Below are 19,257 nucleotides of genomic sequence, written 5' to 3' on the forward strand. Positions count from 1 at the left end.
GGGGGGGGGGGGGGGGGGGGGGGGGGGGGGGGGGGGGGGGGGGGGGGGGGGGGGTGGGGGGGGGGGGGGGGGGGGGGGGGGGGGGGGGGGGGGGGGGGGGGGGGGGGGGGGGGGGGGGGGGGGGGGGGGGGAGGTTGTGTTTCGGACTTCGGACCCGCGTAAATTAACCGTTTTGAAAAAACAAGAAAGACCGTTTTGCTTTACGCGCACGCCTTTATACCCCTTTAGCGTCCTTATGACGGTAGGAATATTTTTATTCTTTTTTTTTTTAATTGAATATTTTTATTCTTATTCTTATTTTATCGTATTAGACTTTTTAAAAATGTTATAATTTGAATTAGTTTATGTTTAATTAATAATATAAAGGGAAAGATACGTAATCATATTAACTACACATTATGTAGTGTGATCAGTATTGTAAAGATCGATCTAGGTGACCGTCAACTAGGCGCTCTGAGGTTGAGGCAACTTTAGCTCTAGACGGCTTTTAGCCGGTAAAGTTGAGCGCCTAATTCAGTCGAGTCAGGTGCCTAACTCGATCGAATTAGTGTCCAACTCGATCAAGTTGGTGGTTAACTCGGTTGAGTGACTTTTTTCCTACTCGGTTACTCCTCGTTTATATTTCTTCAGCCATGTACTCAACTAACCATCTAACATATGCAATTGACTAGTTTGAGAATTATAATAATCTAACAACTTCTAACCCTGATTGAAAAAAGTAAAGACGATATACTTAGATTACTTGGTCGTCTAGGCACTGCCTAGGCGCCCGACTAGCGCCTAGAGCGTTCTGCAACATTGAGTGTGATGACACATCTCTGTTACCATTTTGAGAGGTGGTAATAGGATCGAACTCCGCTGTGATGAAAAAGTGTGAGAAAGTATAGAATAGATACTGCCTTGTAATGAATTTTTCAAAAGAGAAAAATACACCCAATGGAAAGAAATGAATTTTGTACAATTATATTGACATTTGGCTTTATTGACAATAGTTAATAGTGCAAGATAAATTATAGTGTAAGATGTTATATTTGTAGATATGTATAAGGGATCCAGACCAAAGAAGAAGTGGAAAGGGGAAATGTTTGGGAAATGAAAGGCTTTTACATAACAATGATACCGATAAAGTGGGTATCATCATATCATATCATGATCACATATATATATATATATTTTAAGAAAAGATTTCTATCATTGAAACTCTGTATGATTTGATTTGATGACTAACTACTACGTATGTATGTGTACTTACCATAGTTACCAACAACGTAACCAAAATCTGAATAAAAGATGGAAATGGAGCCACGTCAGGCTACTTGCCGCCATAATCCTCCTTCGCCGGAGCTTCTTCACAATGGTCGCCGTTATCTGCCTCGCCGTCAGGAGCGGAGGTTGCGGCGGCGGCGGCGGCGGGGTGGGAGGGGGCCGCTCTGGATGATTTTCTGCAAGAGGAGGGAGTGCCGATGGCGTCGGATTCCTTAGACTTCTTCCGCCGGGTCTTCTTGGGGAGGTGTGGGGCGGATGATTCAGATGCGGTGAGGCCTCCTAGTTCAGAGGATTTGGAAACGTCGGAGCCGTCTTTGGAATGGTGCCGCCTGTTTTGTCGCGGCTTGGAGGCGGCGGCTTTAGGGGAATCAGGGTTGTCGGAGGCGGCGGCGGAGGAAGACGGAGACTGCCGTCTGGTTGACTTTGGTAATTCCGGCGTTTCTCCTCCTGTTCCTGTTCCTCTGCTTCTCCGACTTTTTTTATCTGCAAATCAAATAGCCCATATTTAAGTTGAATCCTAAGTTGAATCCTTAATCTCATGGGTCCTTCCACGTCTCTGAACAGACCATGTGGGAGGATGTATATTAGGACAATCTCGTCAATCCCTTAAGTCTTAATAGAACATGTGAGGGAAGGTAAATTATGACAATTTAGTGGTTTTACATGCAGATTAATACCGATGGACACAAGGAATCTGTCAATTTTAGACATAATCTTCAAATATCCCACCCACTGACCAGAAAGAGCATGTGGAAGATATAAATTACAGTAATTAAGTGATTCAAACAGGAATCCAATATTGGTGGGCACAAGAAATCTAACCATTTTGAACATAATAATCCTCAAATACTCCACCCCTGACCCGAAAAAGCATATGGAATGATATAAATCACAATAATTAAATGATTCAAACATGAATCAAATACCAGTGGACACAAGAAATCTAATCATTTTGAACATAATAATCCTCAAATACCTCATCCACTGACCCGAAAAAAGCATGTGGAAGAATATAAAATTAAGTGATTCAAACAGGAATCAAATATTGGTGGGCACAAGAAATCTAATCATTTTGAACATAATCCTCAAATACCCCACACTCTAGACAATGTAAATCACGGTAACTCAATAACCGTGCGCCATGGACACAAGGAATCTATCCACTTTGGACATAATCTCAACATTACTATTGTTGAGTTTCAAACTTGATCTCTTCTCTCAAATACTGTCTACTAAATCAGTGATTAAATCCTTCGGACATTAAAAATAATATCGATGTGGTGTGATATGGATGTGAGTTCCCTGTATCAAACCTTCAGAAGCCCATTTGATGTCAGAAGCCTCTGTGTTGGTGTTGGGGTCACCCGAACCCAAACCCGGAGTTGCATCTAGTGGGGCTGATTGCCCTTTGAAATCCTTCATCTGCACAATTAAATTAACAATAATCCATCAAACACATTCATATTTGGAATCATAGATCAGATCATATCAGAACCAAAATTAACATACCCAGCTTGGGTTATCCTGGGCAGAAGGTCCATCCCATCCAATATGCGCAACATGCTTCACATCTGTAGGAAACCCTATCTGTATTTCTGCCTCCTTTTCTTCTTCTGCGCCCATTCAATTTTCGGAACAATGTTTGTTAATTGGAATTGGATGATTATGATTATGACTATGATTATGATTCATTAATAATATAACTCACCAAATATCTGGGATATGTATTTGAGCCCTTTGAACAGACCTTTCACCTTCGTGCTCATATTCCAATCCAATCTGACCTATATATTATATTATATTATAAAGTGTGTGTTTTCCTAAACTCGAGTTTAGGAATCCTCCCTAAACTCAAGTTTAGGTTGGGGATGCTACCTAGCTAGTATGGATGATAATAAGTTGTTGGTTGGTTTGGTTGGGTGCAAATTTTCAAGAAAATTCTTAACCCAAACCTCCCAACAGTTGGCTTTAACCGACTCTACTGGAAATAATGGAGAGCCAAAATGCTGTTAAGTTAAAGCAACTTTCAATGGCGATGCATTCTTGGTTGTTCATGCCCGTTAATACAAACCAGAAGTAGATCGCTACTTTAGGGGTGGAAATCAACAAAATAGCATTTCCCATTTCATTGCATTTGCATGGTTCAAGAGGAAAAATAGGAGCCACAAATTCTACATTTATCTTTAATATGTATATACACATTCTTTATTGTTATGTTACATATTATATTTGTATTTACTGTTAATATTGCAATTTAACCATGCATTATTTTGTAGTAATTCATTTTTTTTTTCTTGTGACAAAAAGTAAAGGGGGTGTTTGGTAAATATTACTCAGTGAGTTTGATTGCTTAATAGCATTAGCTGAAAGAAGTTTAGTAAATTAATTATTAACTGATTGCATGAGAAATGACTTTCTTAAAAAGCTTATCGAAAAAATTGTTTTGAAAAGCTTTTTAAATTTTAACGTTTTAAAACAATAAGCAATTACAAAAAACTAATTAATCAAACGCTTATATGTTATTTAACCAAGTCAAACAGCTAATAATGTGATCAAATAAGCCAAAATTGATCAATAAACAAACTATGTTACTAAGTAAGAAAATCGTCTACCCTAAACATCCCCACAAGATTGTGGAAGAATAAATCATGGTGACTGAACTAATAACAATTGATCAATAAAGACTAAATTTTTGCTTACTTCGCACAAAAAACCCCATCGTTTAAAAAGTTGCTCCCACACTACTACTAATAAAACTCAACCTTTGGTCTCTAGTGAGACATTTCATCACTGATTTGTTCTATTGCATAGTAGTTAGGTAATTTCTCATATCACATCAACTAGAACACAATATTGTATACGTCATGGCATGCAACAGATATCGTCAATCACCTACAATACAATTTTAATAATAATATGTTTGAACATTGTAGCACATAACAAAAAAGACAGGGTAGGTAGTAGGATGATGTGAAAAACATGACCAAAAAATTTTAAAATAAAACAAAACTTTTGACGAGCAGAGATGAAATGTCCTCCTTGGGCTCAATGAACCAATTGATTTTGGGACAAAATATATCACATGACAACCACAGCAAAAAGACATTTACTCCTCCATGCGATTTTCTTCTGATTTTTGTTGTGAAACCTTGACCTTGATGGGCAAGGTGAGGGATGGATCTTGTTGGAGAACAGAAGGAGCTTTGACCAAGTGGATGCCCTGCTCCAGTTCCCTTACTGCTTCTTTCTGCTTTCGAAGTTTCTCGGGTCTCATCCTGGAGGATGTTTTCAAGAGAATGTTAATACAAAAATATAAAATGGATCCTCCAAAGGGTGCAAATATAGGCCAATCCACAAACAAAAAAACGAACCTGTTTTTGTGGTGAGCAGCCTCCCTAGCAATTCTGACTTTATCGATTTTCTTTATGGCCTTCAAAGTGTTCTCTGTTACATTCTTGTCGAATCTCTCTGGCCTATTTCTCTTCCTCTCAAATTCAAATGTTGCATCCTTCCAATTCAAATATTCCAAGAACATAAATGAATGGTAATAGAAAGTACTGTCAGTAACAACTGAACTCACTAAAGGGAAGAAAATAGGTTCACAAGAAATCCTGCCAACCTGTGTCATGTCCTTTCCATGTAACCGTCTATAGGCCTTAGTCCACTTAACCTTACGAGGATTCCTCTTCATCTTAAAGTTCTTGTGACATTTAGATCTGCAGAACCGAAAAATCTGCAGATGAAGAAAACCATGAATTATCAGTTAAGGTGAACCAAAAAACACAAGAGACACCCATCTACTCATAAATATACTTGCTTGGACAGATACAAAAATCCCACCATAAACAACACAACTTTACTCTGTCCAGCCATGTTTCTTAACCATACGCATAATCAACAAGGTGCATATACATATAATAATTAGATCTATTACCACCAACAATTGCCAAAGGAATAACCAAAAACAGGGTAACCCCAACCAAGATGGCAAGAGATCCAGACTAGTAACCACAAGGTCACGAGTTCGAATCATTGCCCCTTGGTTTGGGCTGGTCAGCTATGGGTAGCCTAGGTTGGTTTACTTCCTTAGGTCCTTTGCCGGCTAGGGTCACAAGACGGGGTTTACCTACACCCAAAAGGGTTGTGGGGTTTTCCTCATCATCCAAAAAAAAGACCAAAAATGTCACGAGTTCGAATCATTGCCCCTTGGTTTGAGCTGATCAGCTATGGGTAGCCTAGGTTGGTTTACTACCTTGAGGTCCTTTGACGGCTAGGATCACAAGGCGGGATTTACCTACACCCAAAAGGGTTGTGGGGTTTTCCTCATCATCCAAAAAAAAGACCAAAAACACATGAAAGAGGATAAATTGAATACAAAAGATGTTCTCTTTTATAAATTAGACTTCCATTAGTTTAAGAAAACAAAAGAACACTCTTTAACAAATGAGACTTCCATCAGTTTAAGTAAATTTGATCATTATAACATCTATGCAGCTAAGTTGGAAAAAGCCAAAATTCCAAATTATATATTTGAACTCATATTTCAAGAGCCAACTATGCACTACCTACCCAGACATGTGAATAAACTGCAGCAACATATGCTACTAAGTAATATGTACTGAATCCCTGTCAATATACACTACTACTGCAGTAGTGTATTGAATCCTACCAAAAGACTAATATGCATCCAGGGCACAAAACAAGGTCCCCTACTAATTTGGTGCTCCCAATTCCTAAAAAGCATATGATCTCTACGCATGTAATAACAGACCTGAGAAATTGAACATTATGAGTGTGCCTTTGCGTGTATATAAAAATTAAAAAAAAAATCAGCCAAAATATCCTACCTTTGCATCGTTTCGAACAAATTGAATACCATGGCCTGGGTAGATAGTGGATGAGCAAAACCAGCACTTTTCCAACCTCATTATGTCTTCAACTTATACTGCGAAAATTCAGAAGGGCAAACTAATTAGAAAAAACAGAAAGTGTAATCTTTTGCGAAATTACTGAAAGTTTAAGCAACTCTAGCAGAAGATCACTAGAATACGTGCTAAACCTATGAACTCAAAGCAAATAGTGGAGAGAGAAACATACCGGCGACCGCTGTCTTCAAGGGATGGCTGTGCGGGAGAACCGTCTCTGGTTAGGGCAGCGTAAATATGCGTAGCATATATACAGGGAAAGAACAATTTTGCTAAATGGCCCCCCAAATTTGACAAATAATATGAAATGCCCCACATTTTCGGCAAGAGTCAATTTATCACTTCAATTTCGGTCGGTTAACAGGAAATTTTTTTCATAGTTTCCACACCCCTATTTCCAACTATTGTTACAATGCATATGCATCCACAAAATATTTTGTAATATTCTTCAATAGTAATAATATATAGGCATTATATATAGGAGTAGTATATACGTTATTTTCTAAAATCTAAATAAATTTAAAATTTTAATATAGAGTACTAATATTGAGATGTCATATAAGTCCCAGTGTACGTATTACACATTGATTAGAGAAAAAATATATTTAGATATACTATCTTATATGCACATTTATCAAAATTTTAAAAATAAACAAATAAATAATCATATGGCTATTGGTAGCTACGTGAGTGAGAAAATTATATCTGCCCAACCGGTGTCATGCACGAATATCACCTTCGAGACGCATAAAAAGTTGTCGATACACCACTTTTTTGGTTTTTTGTTTAATTTGATTTTTATATATAATATAAATAATTATAATTAAATTATATATTATTAAGTATTTAATTCAAAATATATTTTTTTTAAATATGATTTAAGTGATGGTGGACCCACAAATAAGCATGTATAATTAGCGATAGGCATTAGAGATAAATGAATATTGTATGACAAAGTGAAGGGTAAAAATATTTAAACAGGGGTTTGTGGATGGAAATTGAATTTTTAACTACTAATGCAATCAAAAAGGTAAATTATTTGACAAATCTTTATAAATATTACTCCATCTGTCCCATTTTATCTGTCCTACTTACTATTCATTGGTCAAACGAACTATTTCTTCTTTGCTTATTTTCTTTATTATTTTTTACTTGTTTTTAAATTTAATTTTTTGTGTTTAATAGTATTTTTTGTGTAGTTTCTAAATATATAAATTTTGAATATTAATAATAAACTAAATATTATAAAAAAAATTGAATTAAAAATAACTTCAGTCAAGCATCGTTAACCGAACCAGCCATCTGTTGAAATCAAAACCACGACCACGTGGTTAAAAGCCACATGTTCTACCACTAAGCTAAAATGCCATGTCCAATTGAGTTTTCAAATTAATATTCTTGTTTAGTTTGTACCTATATGTTTATGAATTACAAACGCACACTTGTGTAATAACCGATATGTATATATGTATAACAGTATAAAGAAAACTTGATTTTAAACTTTTAGCCCAATTCAATTTCTAGCCCAACACAAAAATCAATAGTATTGCCCCTACCCTAATACAAAAATCATTAATCACTAATCTTTGATTCATTTATCCTCCTTCAGCACTTTCTCTGTTTCTCAACTGACCTCACGAGTCATAACAACACAAAAACATCTCAATACAACACAAAAAACATCTCAATGACCCAACGACGCTGCTATTTGAGAATATTCAGATGTCATATAAGTCCTAGTTTATATTAAATATTGATTAGAAAAAAAATATTTAGATACACTATCTTATATACACATTTGATCAAAATTTTTAAAAATAAACAAATAAATAATCTTATGGCAATTGGTAGCTAGGTGAGTAAGAAAATTGGATATTACCAACAGGTGTCATGCACGTATAGCCCTCTTGGGGTGCATTAAAAGTTGTCGATGCACCACTTTTTTTTAATTAATTTGATTTTTATATATAATATAAATAATTATAATTACATTATATTATTTTAATCAAAATATAATTAATAAATAAAATAAAAGTTTAATTAAATGATGGTGTACCAACAAATAAGTATGTATAATGAGGATGAGATATTATGGAATCCGCATTAGAGGATTTTTCACAGTTTTGAGGAAAGCATGGTATATGTGGAAGAGAGAAAAAAAATTATTCATGCAAGCTTAGTTTTTTGTGGAGCCCGCTAGGAGAGAGAAAAGGGAAAAGAAAGGCGCACAGCTTTACGTTCGCTACACAGACTGTGTCCGCAGGCGCGTTTGTTGTTACTATTTCTTTTGAGCGTCAGACTGCTTTTTGTTTTTGTTTTTCCTTTTTCTTACTTCTCACTCCCTCTTATCTCTCATATTTGTCTCCTAAAAAGCCACAAAAACCTCAAACAATTGAGAATGTGCGAGATAAATGAATATTGTATAACAAAGTGAAGGGAAAATATTTAAACAAGGGTTTGTGGATGGAAATTGAATTTTTAACTACTTATGAAATCAATAAAGTAAAGTATTTGACAAATCTTTATCAATATTATATGATAATGTAAAGGGAATGTATTTAAACAAGGGTTTATGAGTATAAATTAAAATTTTGACCACTTATGAAATCTAAAAAAATATACAAATTTGACAAAATTAGCGTAAATCAATATTTTGACCACTTACGAACCAAAGAATAAACGTATATGGCAAAAATCAATATAAAGAAAACTTGATTTTAGACTTGTAGCTCAATTCAATTTCTATCCCAACACAAAAATCAATAGCCTTGCCCCTACTCTAATACAAAAATCATTAATCACTAATCTTTGATTCCTTTATCCTCCTTCGACACTTTCTCTTTTTCTCAATTGGCCTCATGAGTCTTAACAACACAAAAACATCTCAATGACCCAAGGATGCTGCCATTTGAGAATATTCAGATGTCATATAAGTCCTAGTACTTATTAAACATTGATTATAGAAAAAAAAATACTTAGATATGTTATCTTATATGCACATTTGATAAAAAATTTTAAAAATAAACAAATAAATAATCTTAAGGCAATTGGTAGAGCTAGGTGAGTGAGAAAATTAGATGTTACCAACAGGTTTTGATGCACGTATTTCCCCCTTGGGAGCATTAGAAGTTGTCGATGAACCACTTTTTTTTTTGAATGAATTGATTTTTATATATAATATAAATATTTATAATTACATTGTAAATTATATATTATTTGAATCAAAATATAATTAGTATAAAAAATAAAAGTTTATTTAAATGTTGATGGACCCACAAATAAGTATGTATAATGAGGAAGAGATATTATGGCACCAGCATTAGTGATTTTTTTCAAAGTTTTTGAGGAAAACATGTCATATGAGGAGGAGAGGAAAAAATGATTCATGTAAGTTCAGTTGTTTGTGGGGCCCGCCAGGAGAGAGAAAAGGGGAAGTAAAGACACACAACTATGCGTTCGTTGCACAGACCGTGCCCGCTGGCGCATTTGCAACTACTATTTCTTTTGTGCGTCAGACTCCTTTTTGTTTTTTTTTCTTTTTCTTTATTTTCTCTCCTTCTTATCTCTCTTACCTGGCTCCAAAAAAAAAAACCACAAACACCTCAAACAATTGAGGATGGGCGAGATAAATGAATATTGTATGACAAAGATAAGGGAAAATATTTAAACTAGGGTTTGTGGATGGAAATTGAATTTTTAACTACTTATGAAATCAATAAAGTAAATTATTTGACAAATCTTTATGAATATTATATGATATTATATGATAATGTAAAAGGAATGTATTTAAACAAGGGTTTATGTTTTTCAAAAAAAAAAAAAAAAACAAGGGCTTATGAGTATAAATTAAAATTTTGACCACTTACGATATCTAAAAAAAATATACAAAGTTGACAAAATTAGAATATTTTGACCACTTACAAACCCAAAAAATAAATGTATTCGGCAAAATTATTTATATGTTCGCCATCTATGGGGATCGAACCCACGACCACGTGGTTAAAAGCCACGCGCTCTACCACTGAGCTAAGATGGCATATCCAATAAATATTTCAAATTAACATTCTTGTTTAGTTTGTACCTATATGTTTATGAATTACAAACACACACACACGTGTGTAATAACCGATATGTATATATGTATAACAATATAAAGAAAAGTTGATTTTAGACTTGTAGCTCAATTCAATTTCTATCCAACACAAAAATCAATAGCCTTGCCCCTACCCTAATACAAAAATCATTAATCACTAATCTTTGATTCCTTTATCGTCCTTCGACACTTTCTCTGTTTCTCAACTGACCTCACGAGTCACAACAACACAAAAACAACTCAATGACCCAAAGACACTACTATTGTAGAATATTTAGATGTCATATAAGTCCTGTTACGTATTAAACATTGATTATGGAAAAAAAAAATATTTAGATACACTATATTATATGCACATTTGATAAAAAAAATTTAAAAATAAATAAATAAATAATCTTATGGCAATTGGTAGCTAGGTGAGTGAGAAAATTAGATGTTCCCAACAGGTTTCATGCACGTATTTCCCCCTTGGGGTGCATTAGAAGTTTTCGATGCATCACTTTTTTTTTTAGATTAATTGATTTTTATATATAATATAAATAATCATAATTACATTATAAATTATATATTATTTGAATTAAAATATAATTAGTAAACAAAATAAAAGTTTATTTAAATGATGGTGGACCCACAAATAAGTATGTATAATGAGGAAGAGATATTAGGGCATCGACATTAGTGAATTTTTTCAAATTAAATTTTTGAGGAAAACATGTCATATGTGGAGGAGAGGAAAAAAATGATTCATGTAAGTTCAGATGTTTGTGGGGCCCGCTAGGAGAGAGAAAAGGGGAAGTAAAGACACACAACTATGCGTTCGTTGCACAGACCGTGCCCGCTGGAGCATTTCCAACTACTATTTCTTTTGTGCGTCAGACTCCTTTGTGTTTTTTTTTTCTTTTTCTTTCTTTTCTCTCCCTCTTCTCTCTCCTATTTGGCTCCAAAAAAAAAAACTACAAACACCTCAAACAATCGAGGATGGGCGAGATAAATGAATATTGTATGACAAAGTGAAGGGAAAATATTTAAACTAGGGTTTGTGGATGGAAGTTGAATTTTTAACTACTTATGAAATCAGTAAAGTAAATTATTTGACAAATCTTTATGAATATTATAAGATAATGTAAAAGGAATGTATTTAAACAAGGGTTTATGTTTTTCAAAAAAAAAAAAAAAACAAGGGTTTATGTGTATAAATTAAAATTTTGACCACTTAAGATATCTAAAAAATAAATAAAAATTCGACAAAATTAGAATATTTTGACCACTTACAAACCCAAAAATAAATTATTCGGCAAAATTGAGTATATGTTCGCCATCTGTGGGGATCGATCAAACCCACAACCACGTGGTTAAAAGCCACGCGCTCTACCACTGAGCTAAGATGGCATATCCAATAGATATTTCAAATTAAAATCCTTGTTTAGTTTGTACCTATATGTTTATGAATTACAAACACACACACGTGTGTAATAACCGATATGTATATATGTATAACAATATAAAGAAAAGTTGATTTTAGACCTATAGCTCAATTCAATTTCTATCCCAACACAAAAATCAATAGCTTTGCCCTACCCTAATGCAAAAATTATTAATCACTAATCTTTGATTCCTTTATCCTCCTTCGACACTTTCTCTTTTTCTCAATTGGCCTCATGAGTCTTAACATCACAAAAACATCTCAATGACCCAAGGATGCTGCCATTTGAGAATATTCAGATGTCATATAAGTCCTAGTACTTATTAAACATTGATTATAGAAAAAAATACTTAGATAAGTTATCTTATATGCACATTTGATAAAAAATTTTAAAAATAAACAAATAAATAATCTTAAGGCAATTGGTAGAGCTAGGTGAGTGAGAAAATTAGACATTCCCAACAGGTTTTGATGCACGTATTTCCCCCTTGGGAGCATTAGAAGTTGTCGATGAACTACTTTTTTTTTTAATTAATTGATTTTTATATATAATATAAATATTTATAATTACATTGTAAATTATATATTATTTGAATCAAAATATAATTAGTAAACAAAATAAAAGTTTATTTAAATGTTGATGGACCCACAAATAAGTATGTATAATGAGGAAGAGATATTAGGGCACCAGCATTAGTGATTTTCTTCAAGGTTTTTGAGGAAAACATGTCATATTTGGAGTAGAGGAAAAAAATGATGCATGTAAGTTCAGTTGTTTGTGGGGCCCGCTAGGAGAGAGAAAATGGGAAGTAAAGACACACAACTATGCGTTCGTTGCACAGACCGTACCCGCTGGCGCATTTCCAACTACTATTTCTTTTGTGCGTTAGACTCCTTTTTGTTTTTTTTTTCTTTTTCTTTATTTTCTCTCCCTCTTCTCTCTCCTATTTGGCGCCAAAAAAAAATCACAAACACCTCAAACAATCGAGGATGGGCAAGATAAATGAATATTGTATGACAAAGTGAAAGGAAAAAATATTTAAACTAGGGTTTGTGGATGGAAATTGAATTTTTAACTACTTATGAAATCAATAAAGTAAATTATTTGACAAATCTTTATGAATATTATATGATAATGTAAAAGGAATGTATTTAAACAAGGGTTTATGTTTTTCAAAAAAAAAAAAAACAAGGGCTTATGAGTATAAATTAAAATTTTGACCACTTACGATATCTAAAAAAAAATATACAAATTTGACAAAATTAGAATATTTTGACCACTTACAAACCCAAAAAATAAATGTATTCGGCAAAATTATTTACATGTTCGCCATCTGTGAAGATCAAACCCACAACAACATGGTTAAAAACCATGGCTCTACCACTAAGCTAAGATAGCATATCAAATAGATATTTAAATTAAAATCCTTGTTTAGTTTGTACCTATATGTTTATGAATTAGAAACACACACACACACGTGTGTAATAACCGATATGTATATATGTATTACAATATAAAGAAAACTTGATTTTAGACTTGTAGCTCAATTCAATTTCTATCCCAACACAAAAATCAATAGCCTTGCCCCTACCCTAATACAAAAATCATTAATCACTAATCTTTGATTCCTTTATCGTCCTTCGACACTTTCTCTATATCTCAACTGACCCCTCGAGTCGCAACAACACAAAAACAACTCAATGACCTAAAGACACTACTATTTAAGAATATTTAGATGTCATACAAGTCCTGTTACGTATTAAACATTGATTATGGAAAAAAAAATATTTAGATAGACTATCTTATATGCACAATTGATCAAAAATTTTATAAAATAAACGAATAAATAATCTTATGGCAATTGGTAGCTAGGTGAGTGAGAAAATTAGATTTTCCCAACAGGTTTCATGCACGTATTTTCCCCTTGGGGAGCATTACATGTTGTCGATGCACCACTTTTTTTTTAGATTAATTGATTTTTATATATAATATAAATATTTATAATTACATTGTAAATTATATATTATTTGAATCAAAATATAATTAGTAAACAAAATAAAAGTTTATTTAAATGATGATGGACCCACAAATAAGTATATATAATGAGTAAGAGATATTAGGGCATCAGCATTAGTGATTTTTTTCAAAGTTTTTGAGGAAAACATGTCATATGTGGAGGAGAGGAAAAATGATTCATGTAAGTTCAGCTGTTAGTGGGGCCCGCTAGGAGGGAGAAAAGGGGAAGTAAAGACACACAACTATGCGTTCGTTGCACAGACCGTGCCCGCTAGCGCATTTGCAACTACTATTTCTTTTATGCGTCAGACTCCTTTTTGTTTTTTTTTTCTTTTTCTTTCTTTTCTCTCCATCTTCTCTCTCCTATTTGGCTCCAAAAAAAAACCACAAACACCTCAAACAATCGAGTATGGGCGACATAAATGAATATTGTATGACAAAGAGAAGGGAAAATATTTAAACTAGGGTTTGTTGATGGAAATTGAATTTTTAACTACTTATGAAATCAATAAAGTAAATTATTTGACAAATCTTTATGAATATTATATGATAATGTAAAAGGAATGTATTTAAACAAGGGTTTATGTTTTCAAAAAAAAAGAAAACAAGGGCTTATGAGTATAAATTAAAATTTCGACCACTTACGATATCTAAAAAAAATATACAAATTTGACAAAATTAAAATATTTTTACCACTTACAAACCCAAAAAATAAATGTATTCGGCAAAATTATTTATATGTTCGCCATCTGTGGGGACCGAACCCACGACCACGTGGTTAAAAGCCACGCGCTCTACCACTGAGCTAAGATGGCATATCCAATAAATATTTCAAATTAAAATCCTTGTTTAGTTTGTACCTATATGTTTATGAATTAGAAACACACACACACACACGTGTGTAATAACCGATATGTATATATGTATAACAATATAAAGAAAACTTGATTTTAGACTTGTAGCTCAATTCAATTTCTATCCCAACACAAAAATTAATAGCCTTTCCCCTACCCTAATACAAAAATCATTAATCACTAATCTTTGATTCCTTTATCGTCCTTCGGCACTTTCTCTGTTTCTCAACTGACCTCACGAGTCACAACAACACAAAAACAACTCAATGACCCAAAGACACTACTATTGTAGAATATTTAGATGTCATATAAGTCCTGTTACATATTAAACATTGATTATGGAAAAAAAAATATTTAGATACACTATATTATATGCACATTTGATAAAAAAATTTAAAAATAAACAAATAAATAATCTTATGGCAATTGGTAGCTAGGTGAGTGAGAAAATTAGATGTTCCTAACAGGTTTCATGCACGTTTTTCCCTTTGGGGTGCATTAGAAGTTGTCGATGCATCACTTTTTTTTAGATTAATTGATTTTTATATATAATATAAATAATCATAATTACATTATAAATTATATATTATTTGAATTAAAATATACTTCGTAAACAAAAAAAAAAGTTTATTTAAATGATGGTGGTCCCACAAATAAGTATGTATAATGAGGAAGAGATATTAGGGCATCGGCATTAGTGATTTTTTTCAAATTAAATTTTTGAGGAAAACATGTCATATGTGGAGGAGAGGAAAAAATGATTCATCTAAGTTCAGATGTTTGTGGGGCCCGCTAGGAGAGAGAAAATGGGAAGTAAAGACACAACTATGCGTTCGTTGCACATACCGTGCCCGGTGGCGCATTTGCAACTACTATTTCTTTTGTGCGTCAGACTCCTTTGTGTTTTTTTTTTCTTTTTCTTTCTTTTCTCACCTTCTTCTCTCTCCTATTTGGCTCTAAAAAAAAACTACAAACAGCTCAAACAATCGAGGATGGGCGAGATAAATGAATATTGTATGACAAAGTGAAGGGAAAATATTTAAACTAGGGTTTGTGGATGGAAATTGAATTTTTAACTACTTATGAAATCAATAAAGTAAATTATTTGACAAATCTTTATGAATATTATAAGATAATGTAAAAGGAATGTATTTAAACAAGGGTTTATGTTTTCAAAAAAAAAGAAAACAAGGGCTTATGAGTATAAATTAAAATTTCGACCACTTACGATATCTAAAAAAAATATACAAATTTGACAAAATTAAAATATTTTTACCACTTACAAACCCAAAAAATAAATGTATTCGGCAAAATTATTTATATGTTCGCCATCTGTGGGGACCGAACCCACGACCACGTGGTTAAAAGCCACGCGCTCTACCACTGAGCTAAGATGGCATATCCAATAAATATTTCAAATTAAAATCCTTGTTTAGTTTGTACCTATATGTTTATGAATTAGAAACACACACACACACACGTGTGTAATAACCGATATGTATATATGTATAACAATATAAAGAAAACTTGATTTTAGACTTGTAGCTCAATTCAATTTCTATCCCAACACAAAAATCAATAGCCTTGCCCCTACCCTAATACAAAAATCATTAATCACTAATCTTTGATTCCTTTATCGTCCTTCGGCACTTTCTCTGTTTCTCAACTGACCTCACGAGTCACAACAACACAAAAACAACTCAATGACCCAAAGACACTACTATTGTAGAATATTTAGATGTCATATAAGTCCTGTTACATATTAAACATTGATTATGGAAAAAAAAATATTTAGATACACTATATTATATGCACATTTGATAAAAAAATTTAAAAATAAACAAATAAATAATCTTATGGCAATTGGTAGCTAGGTGAGTGAGAAAATTAGATGTTCCTAACAGGTTTCATGCACGTTTTTCCCTTTGGGGTGCATTAGAAGTTGTCGATGCATCACTTTTTTTTAGATTAATTGATTTTTATATATAATATAAATAATCATAATTACATTATAAATTATATATTATTTGAATTAAAATATACTTCGTAAACAAAAAAAAAAGTTTATTTAAATGATGGTGGTCCCACAAATAAGTATGTATAATGAGGAAGAGATATTAGGGCATCGGCATTAGTGATTTTTTTCAAATTAAATTTTTGAGGAAAACATGTCATATGTGGAGGAGAGGAAAAAATGATTCATCTAAGTTCAGATGTTTGTGGGGCCCGCTAGGAGAGAGAAAATGGGAAGTAAAGACACAACTATGCGTTCGTTGCACATACCGTGCCCGGTGGCGCATTTGCAACTACTATTTCTTTTGTGCGTCAGACTCCTTTGTGTTTTTTTTTTCTTTTTCTTTCTTTTCTCACCTTCTTCTCTCTCCTATTTGGCTCTAAAAAAAAACTACAAACAGCTCAAACAATCGAGGATGGGCGAGATAAATGAATATTGTATGACAAAGTGAAGGGAAAATATTTAAACTAGGGTTTGTGGATGGAAATTGAATTTTTAACTACTTATGAAATCAATAAAGTAAATTATTTGACAAATCTTTATGAATATTATAAGATAATGTAAAAGGAATGTATTTAAACAAGGGTTTATGTTTTTCAAAAAAAAAAAAAAAACAAGGGTTTATGTGTATAAATTAAATTTTTGACCACTTAAGATATCTAAAAAAAATACAAATTCAACAAAATTAGAATATTATGACCACTTACAAACCCAAAAAATAAATTATTCAACAAAATTATTAATATGTTCGCCATCTTTGGGGATCGAACCCACAACCACGTGGTTAAAAGCCACGCGCTCTACCACTGAGCTAAGATGGCATATCCCATAAATATTTCAAATTAAAATCCTTGTTTAGTTTGCACCTATATGTTTATGAATTAGAAACACACACACACACACGTGTGTAATAACCAATATGTATATATGTATAACAATATAAAGAAAAGTTGATTTTAGACTTGTAGCTCAATTCAATTTCTATCCCAACACAAAAATCAATAGCTTTGCCCCTACCCTAATGCAAAAATCATTAATCACTAATCTTTGATTCTTTTATCCTCCTTCGACACTTTCTCTTTTTCTCAATTGGCCTCATCAGTCTTAACAACACAAAAACATCTCAATGGCCCAAGGATGCTGCCATTTGAGAATATTCAGATGTCATATAAGTCCTAGTACTTATTAAACATTGATTATAGAAAAAAAAAAATACTTAGATATGTTATCTTATATGCACATTTGATAAAAAATTTTAAAAATAAACAAATAAATAATCTTAAGGCAATTGGTAGAGCTAGGTGAGTGAGAAAATTAGATGTTCCCAACATGTCCAATTGATATTTCAAATTAATATTTTTGTTTAGTTTGTACCTATATGTTTATGAATTACCTACACACACACGCGCGTATGTAACAACCGGTATGTATATATGTATAACAATATAAAGAAAACTTGATTTTCCCAATTCAATTTCTATCCCAAAACAAAAATCAATAGGCTTGCCACTACCCCAATACAAAAATCATTAATCACGAATCTTTTATTCCTTTATCCTCCTTCGACACTTTCTCTGTTTCTCAACTTACCTCACGAGTCAAAACAACACAAAAACATCTCAATGAGCCAATGACGCTGCCATTTGAGAATATCCATATGTCATATAAGTCCTAATACGTATTAAACATTGATTAGAGAAAGAAAAAAATATTTAGATATATTATCTTATATGTACATTTGAACAAACATTATAAAAATAAACAAATAAATAATCTTATGGCAATTGGTAGCTAGGTGAGTGAGAAAATTAGATGTGTCAAACAGGTTTCAGGCACGTATAGGCCCCTTGGGGCGCATTAAAAGTTGTCGGTGCACCACTTTTTTTTTTTTATTAATTTGATTTTTATATATAATATAAATAATTATAAGTTCATTATAAATTATATATTATTTGAATCAAAATATAATTAATAAATAAAATAAAAGTTTATTTAAATGACGGTGGACCTAAAATAAGTATGTATAATGAGGAAGAGAATTAGGGCATCCGCATTAGTGATTTTTTTCACAGTTTTTTTGGGAAGCACGGCATATGTGGAGGAGAGAGAAAAAAATGATTCATGCAAGTTTAGTTTTTTGTAGGGCCAGTCAGGAGAGAGAAAATGGAAAGGAAAGACGCACAACTATCCGTTTGTTGCACAGTCCGCGCCCACTAGCGCGTTTGCATCTACTATTTTTTTAGACGTCAAACTACTTTTTCTTTCTTTATCCTTTTTTCTACTTCTCTCTCCCTCTTTCTCTCCTTTTGGCTCCTAAAAAAATCACAAAAACCTCAAACTATTGAGGATGTCCGAGATAAATGAATATTGTATGACAAAGTGAAGGTAAAAAATATTTAAACAGGAGTTTGTTGATGGAAATTGAATTTTCAACTACTTATGAAAAAAAAGTATTTAAACAAGAGTTTATAGGTGTAAATTGAAATTTTGACCACTTACGAAATCTAAAAAATACAAGTTTGACAAAATTAGTGTGAATTACAATTTTTACCACTTACGATCCCCAAAAATTAACGAATTTGTCGAAATTATATAAACTCTGTTTTCATTCATGACAACGTGGTTAAAATCCACACGCTCTACCACTGAGCTAAGACGACATGTT

The 19,257-nt window shown here is 32.8% G+C and overlaps 2 protein-coding genes and 5 non-coding genes across 8 annotated transcripts; all 7 read right to left on the reverse strand.

The window, feature by feature from the left end:
- Window positions 1–109: 109 nt before the first annotated feature.
- Window positions 110–3,237, reverse strand: LOC116024959 (CRIB domain-containing protein RIC7-like). Of its 2 annotated transcripts, XR_004099542.1 has the most exons (5): window positions 2,975–3,237; window positions 2,776–2,879; window positions 2,580–2,688; window positions 1,253–1,749; window positions 110–858 (listed from the first exon to the last, which is right to left on the reverse strand). XR_004099542.1 is itself a non-coding variant. In XM_031266002.1 (4 exons), exons 1-4 carry the CDS (start codon window positions 3,030–3,032, stop codon window positions 1,313–1,315), a joined length of 708 nt encoding a protein of 235 aa, XP_031121862.1. In that variant the 5' UTR covers window positions 3,033–3,237; the 3' UTR covers window positions 952–1,312. The 2 variants fall into 2 exon arrangements, 1 of the variants encoding a protein (XP_031121862.1); XM_031266002.1 differs by lacking the exon at window positions 110–858 and having other exon boundaries at window positions 952–1,749.
- An 860-nt stretch (window positions 3,238–4,097) lies between these two features.
- On the reverse strand, window positions 4,098–6,414 carry LOC116024929 (probable ribosome biogenesis protein RLP24). The gene is made up of 5 exons (XM_031265965.1): window positions 6,364–6,414; window positions 6,114–6,211; window positions 4,886–4,999; window positions 4,638–4,774; window positions 4,098–4,541 (listed from the first exon to the last, which is right to left on the reverse strand). Exons 2-5 carry the CDS (start codon window positions 6,192–6,194, stop codon window positions 4,373–4,375), a joined length of 501 nt encoding a protein of 166 aa, XP_031121825.1. The 5' UTR covers window positions 6,195–6,211; window positions 6,364–6,414; the 3' UTR covers window positions 4,098–4,372.
- A 3,741-nt stretch (window positions 6,415–10,155) lies between these two features.
- Window positions 10,156–10,227, reverse strand: TRNAK-UUU. Its single transcript has one exon. It is a non-coding gene; the product is annotated as a tRNA-Lys (tRNA).
- A 1,370-nt stretch (window positions 10,228–11,597) lies between these two features.
- On the reverse strand, window positions 11,598–11,673 carry TRNAK-UUU. Its single transcript has one exon. It is a non-coding gene; the product is annotated as a tRNA-Lys (tRNA).
- Window positions 11,674–14,467: 2,794 nt separating this feature from the next.
- On the reverse strand, window positions 14,468–14,539 carry TRNAK-UUU. Its single transcript has one exon. It is a non-coding gene; the product is annotated as a tRNA-Lys (tRNA).
- Window positions 14,540–15,904: 1,365 nt separating this feature from the next.
- TRNAK-UUU lies at window positions 15,905–15,976 on the reverse strand. The gene has a single exon. It is a non-coding gene; the product is annotated as a tRNA-Lys (tRNA).
- Window positions 15,977–17,341: 1,365 nt separating this feature from the next.
- Window positions 17,342–17,413, reverse strand: TRNAK-UUU. The gene has a single exon. It is a non-coding gene; the product is annotated as a tRNA-Lys (tRNA).
- Between the last annotated feature and the right edge of the window lie 1,844 nt (window positions 17,414–19,257).

Source organism: Ipomoea triloba, chromosome 7 (assembly GCF_003576645.1).
Source record: "Ipomoea triloba cultivar NCNSP0323 chromosome 7, ASM357664v1".
NCBI classification, from domain to species: domain Eukaryota; kingdom Viridiplantae; phylum Streptophyta; class Magnoliopsida; order Solanales; family Convolvulaceae; genus Ipomoea; species Ipomoea triloba.

Excerpts from the sequence above, each read along its gene's own strand:
- LOC116024929 (XM_031265965.1), bottom strand. The coding sequence starts at position 6,194 with ATGAGGTTGGAAAAGTGCTGGTTTTGCTCATCCACTATCTACCCAGGC. Across the intron at positions 4,775-4,885 it reads ATGGAAAGGACATGACACAG|GATGCAACATTTGAATTTGA; the intron begins GTTGGCAGGATT and ends TTGAATTGGAAG. Across the intron at positions 4,542-4,637 it reads GCTGCTCACCACAAAAACAG|GATGAGACCCGAGAAACTTC; the intron begins GTTCGTTTTTTT and ends AACATCCTCCAG.
- LOC116024959 (XM_031266002.1), bottom strand. The coding sequence starts at position 3,032 with ATGAGCACGAAGGTGAAAGGTCTGTTCAAAGGGCTCAAATACATATCC. Across the intron at positions 2,689-2,775 it reads CCCAGGATAACCCAAGCTGG|ATGAAGGATTTCAAAGGGCA; the intron begins GTATGTTAATTT and ends TTAATTGTGCAG. Across the intron at positions 1,750-2,579 it reads CATCAAATGGGCTTCTGAAG|ATAAAAAAAGTCGGAGAAGC; the intron begins GTTTGATACAGG and ends TTTGATTTGCAG.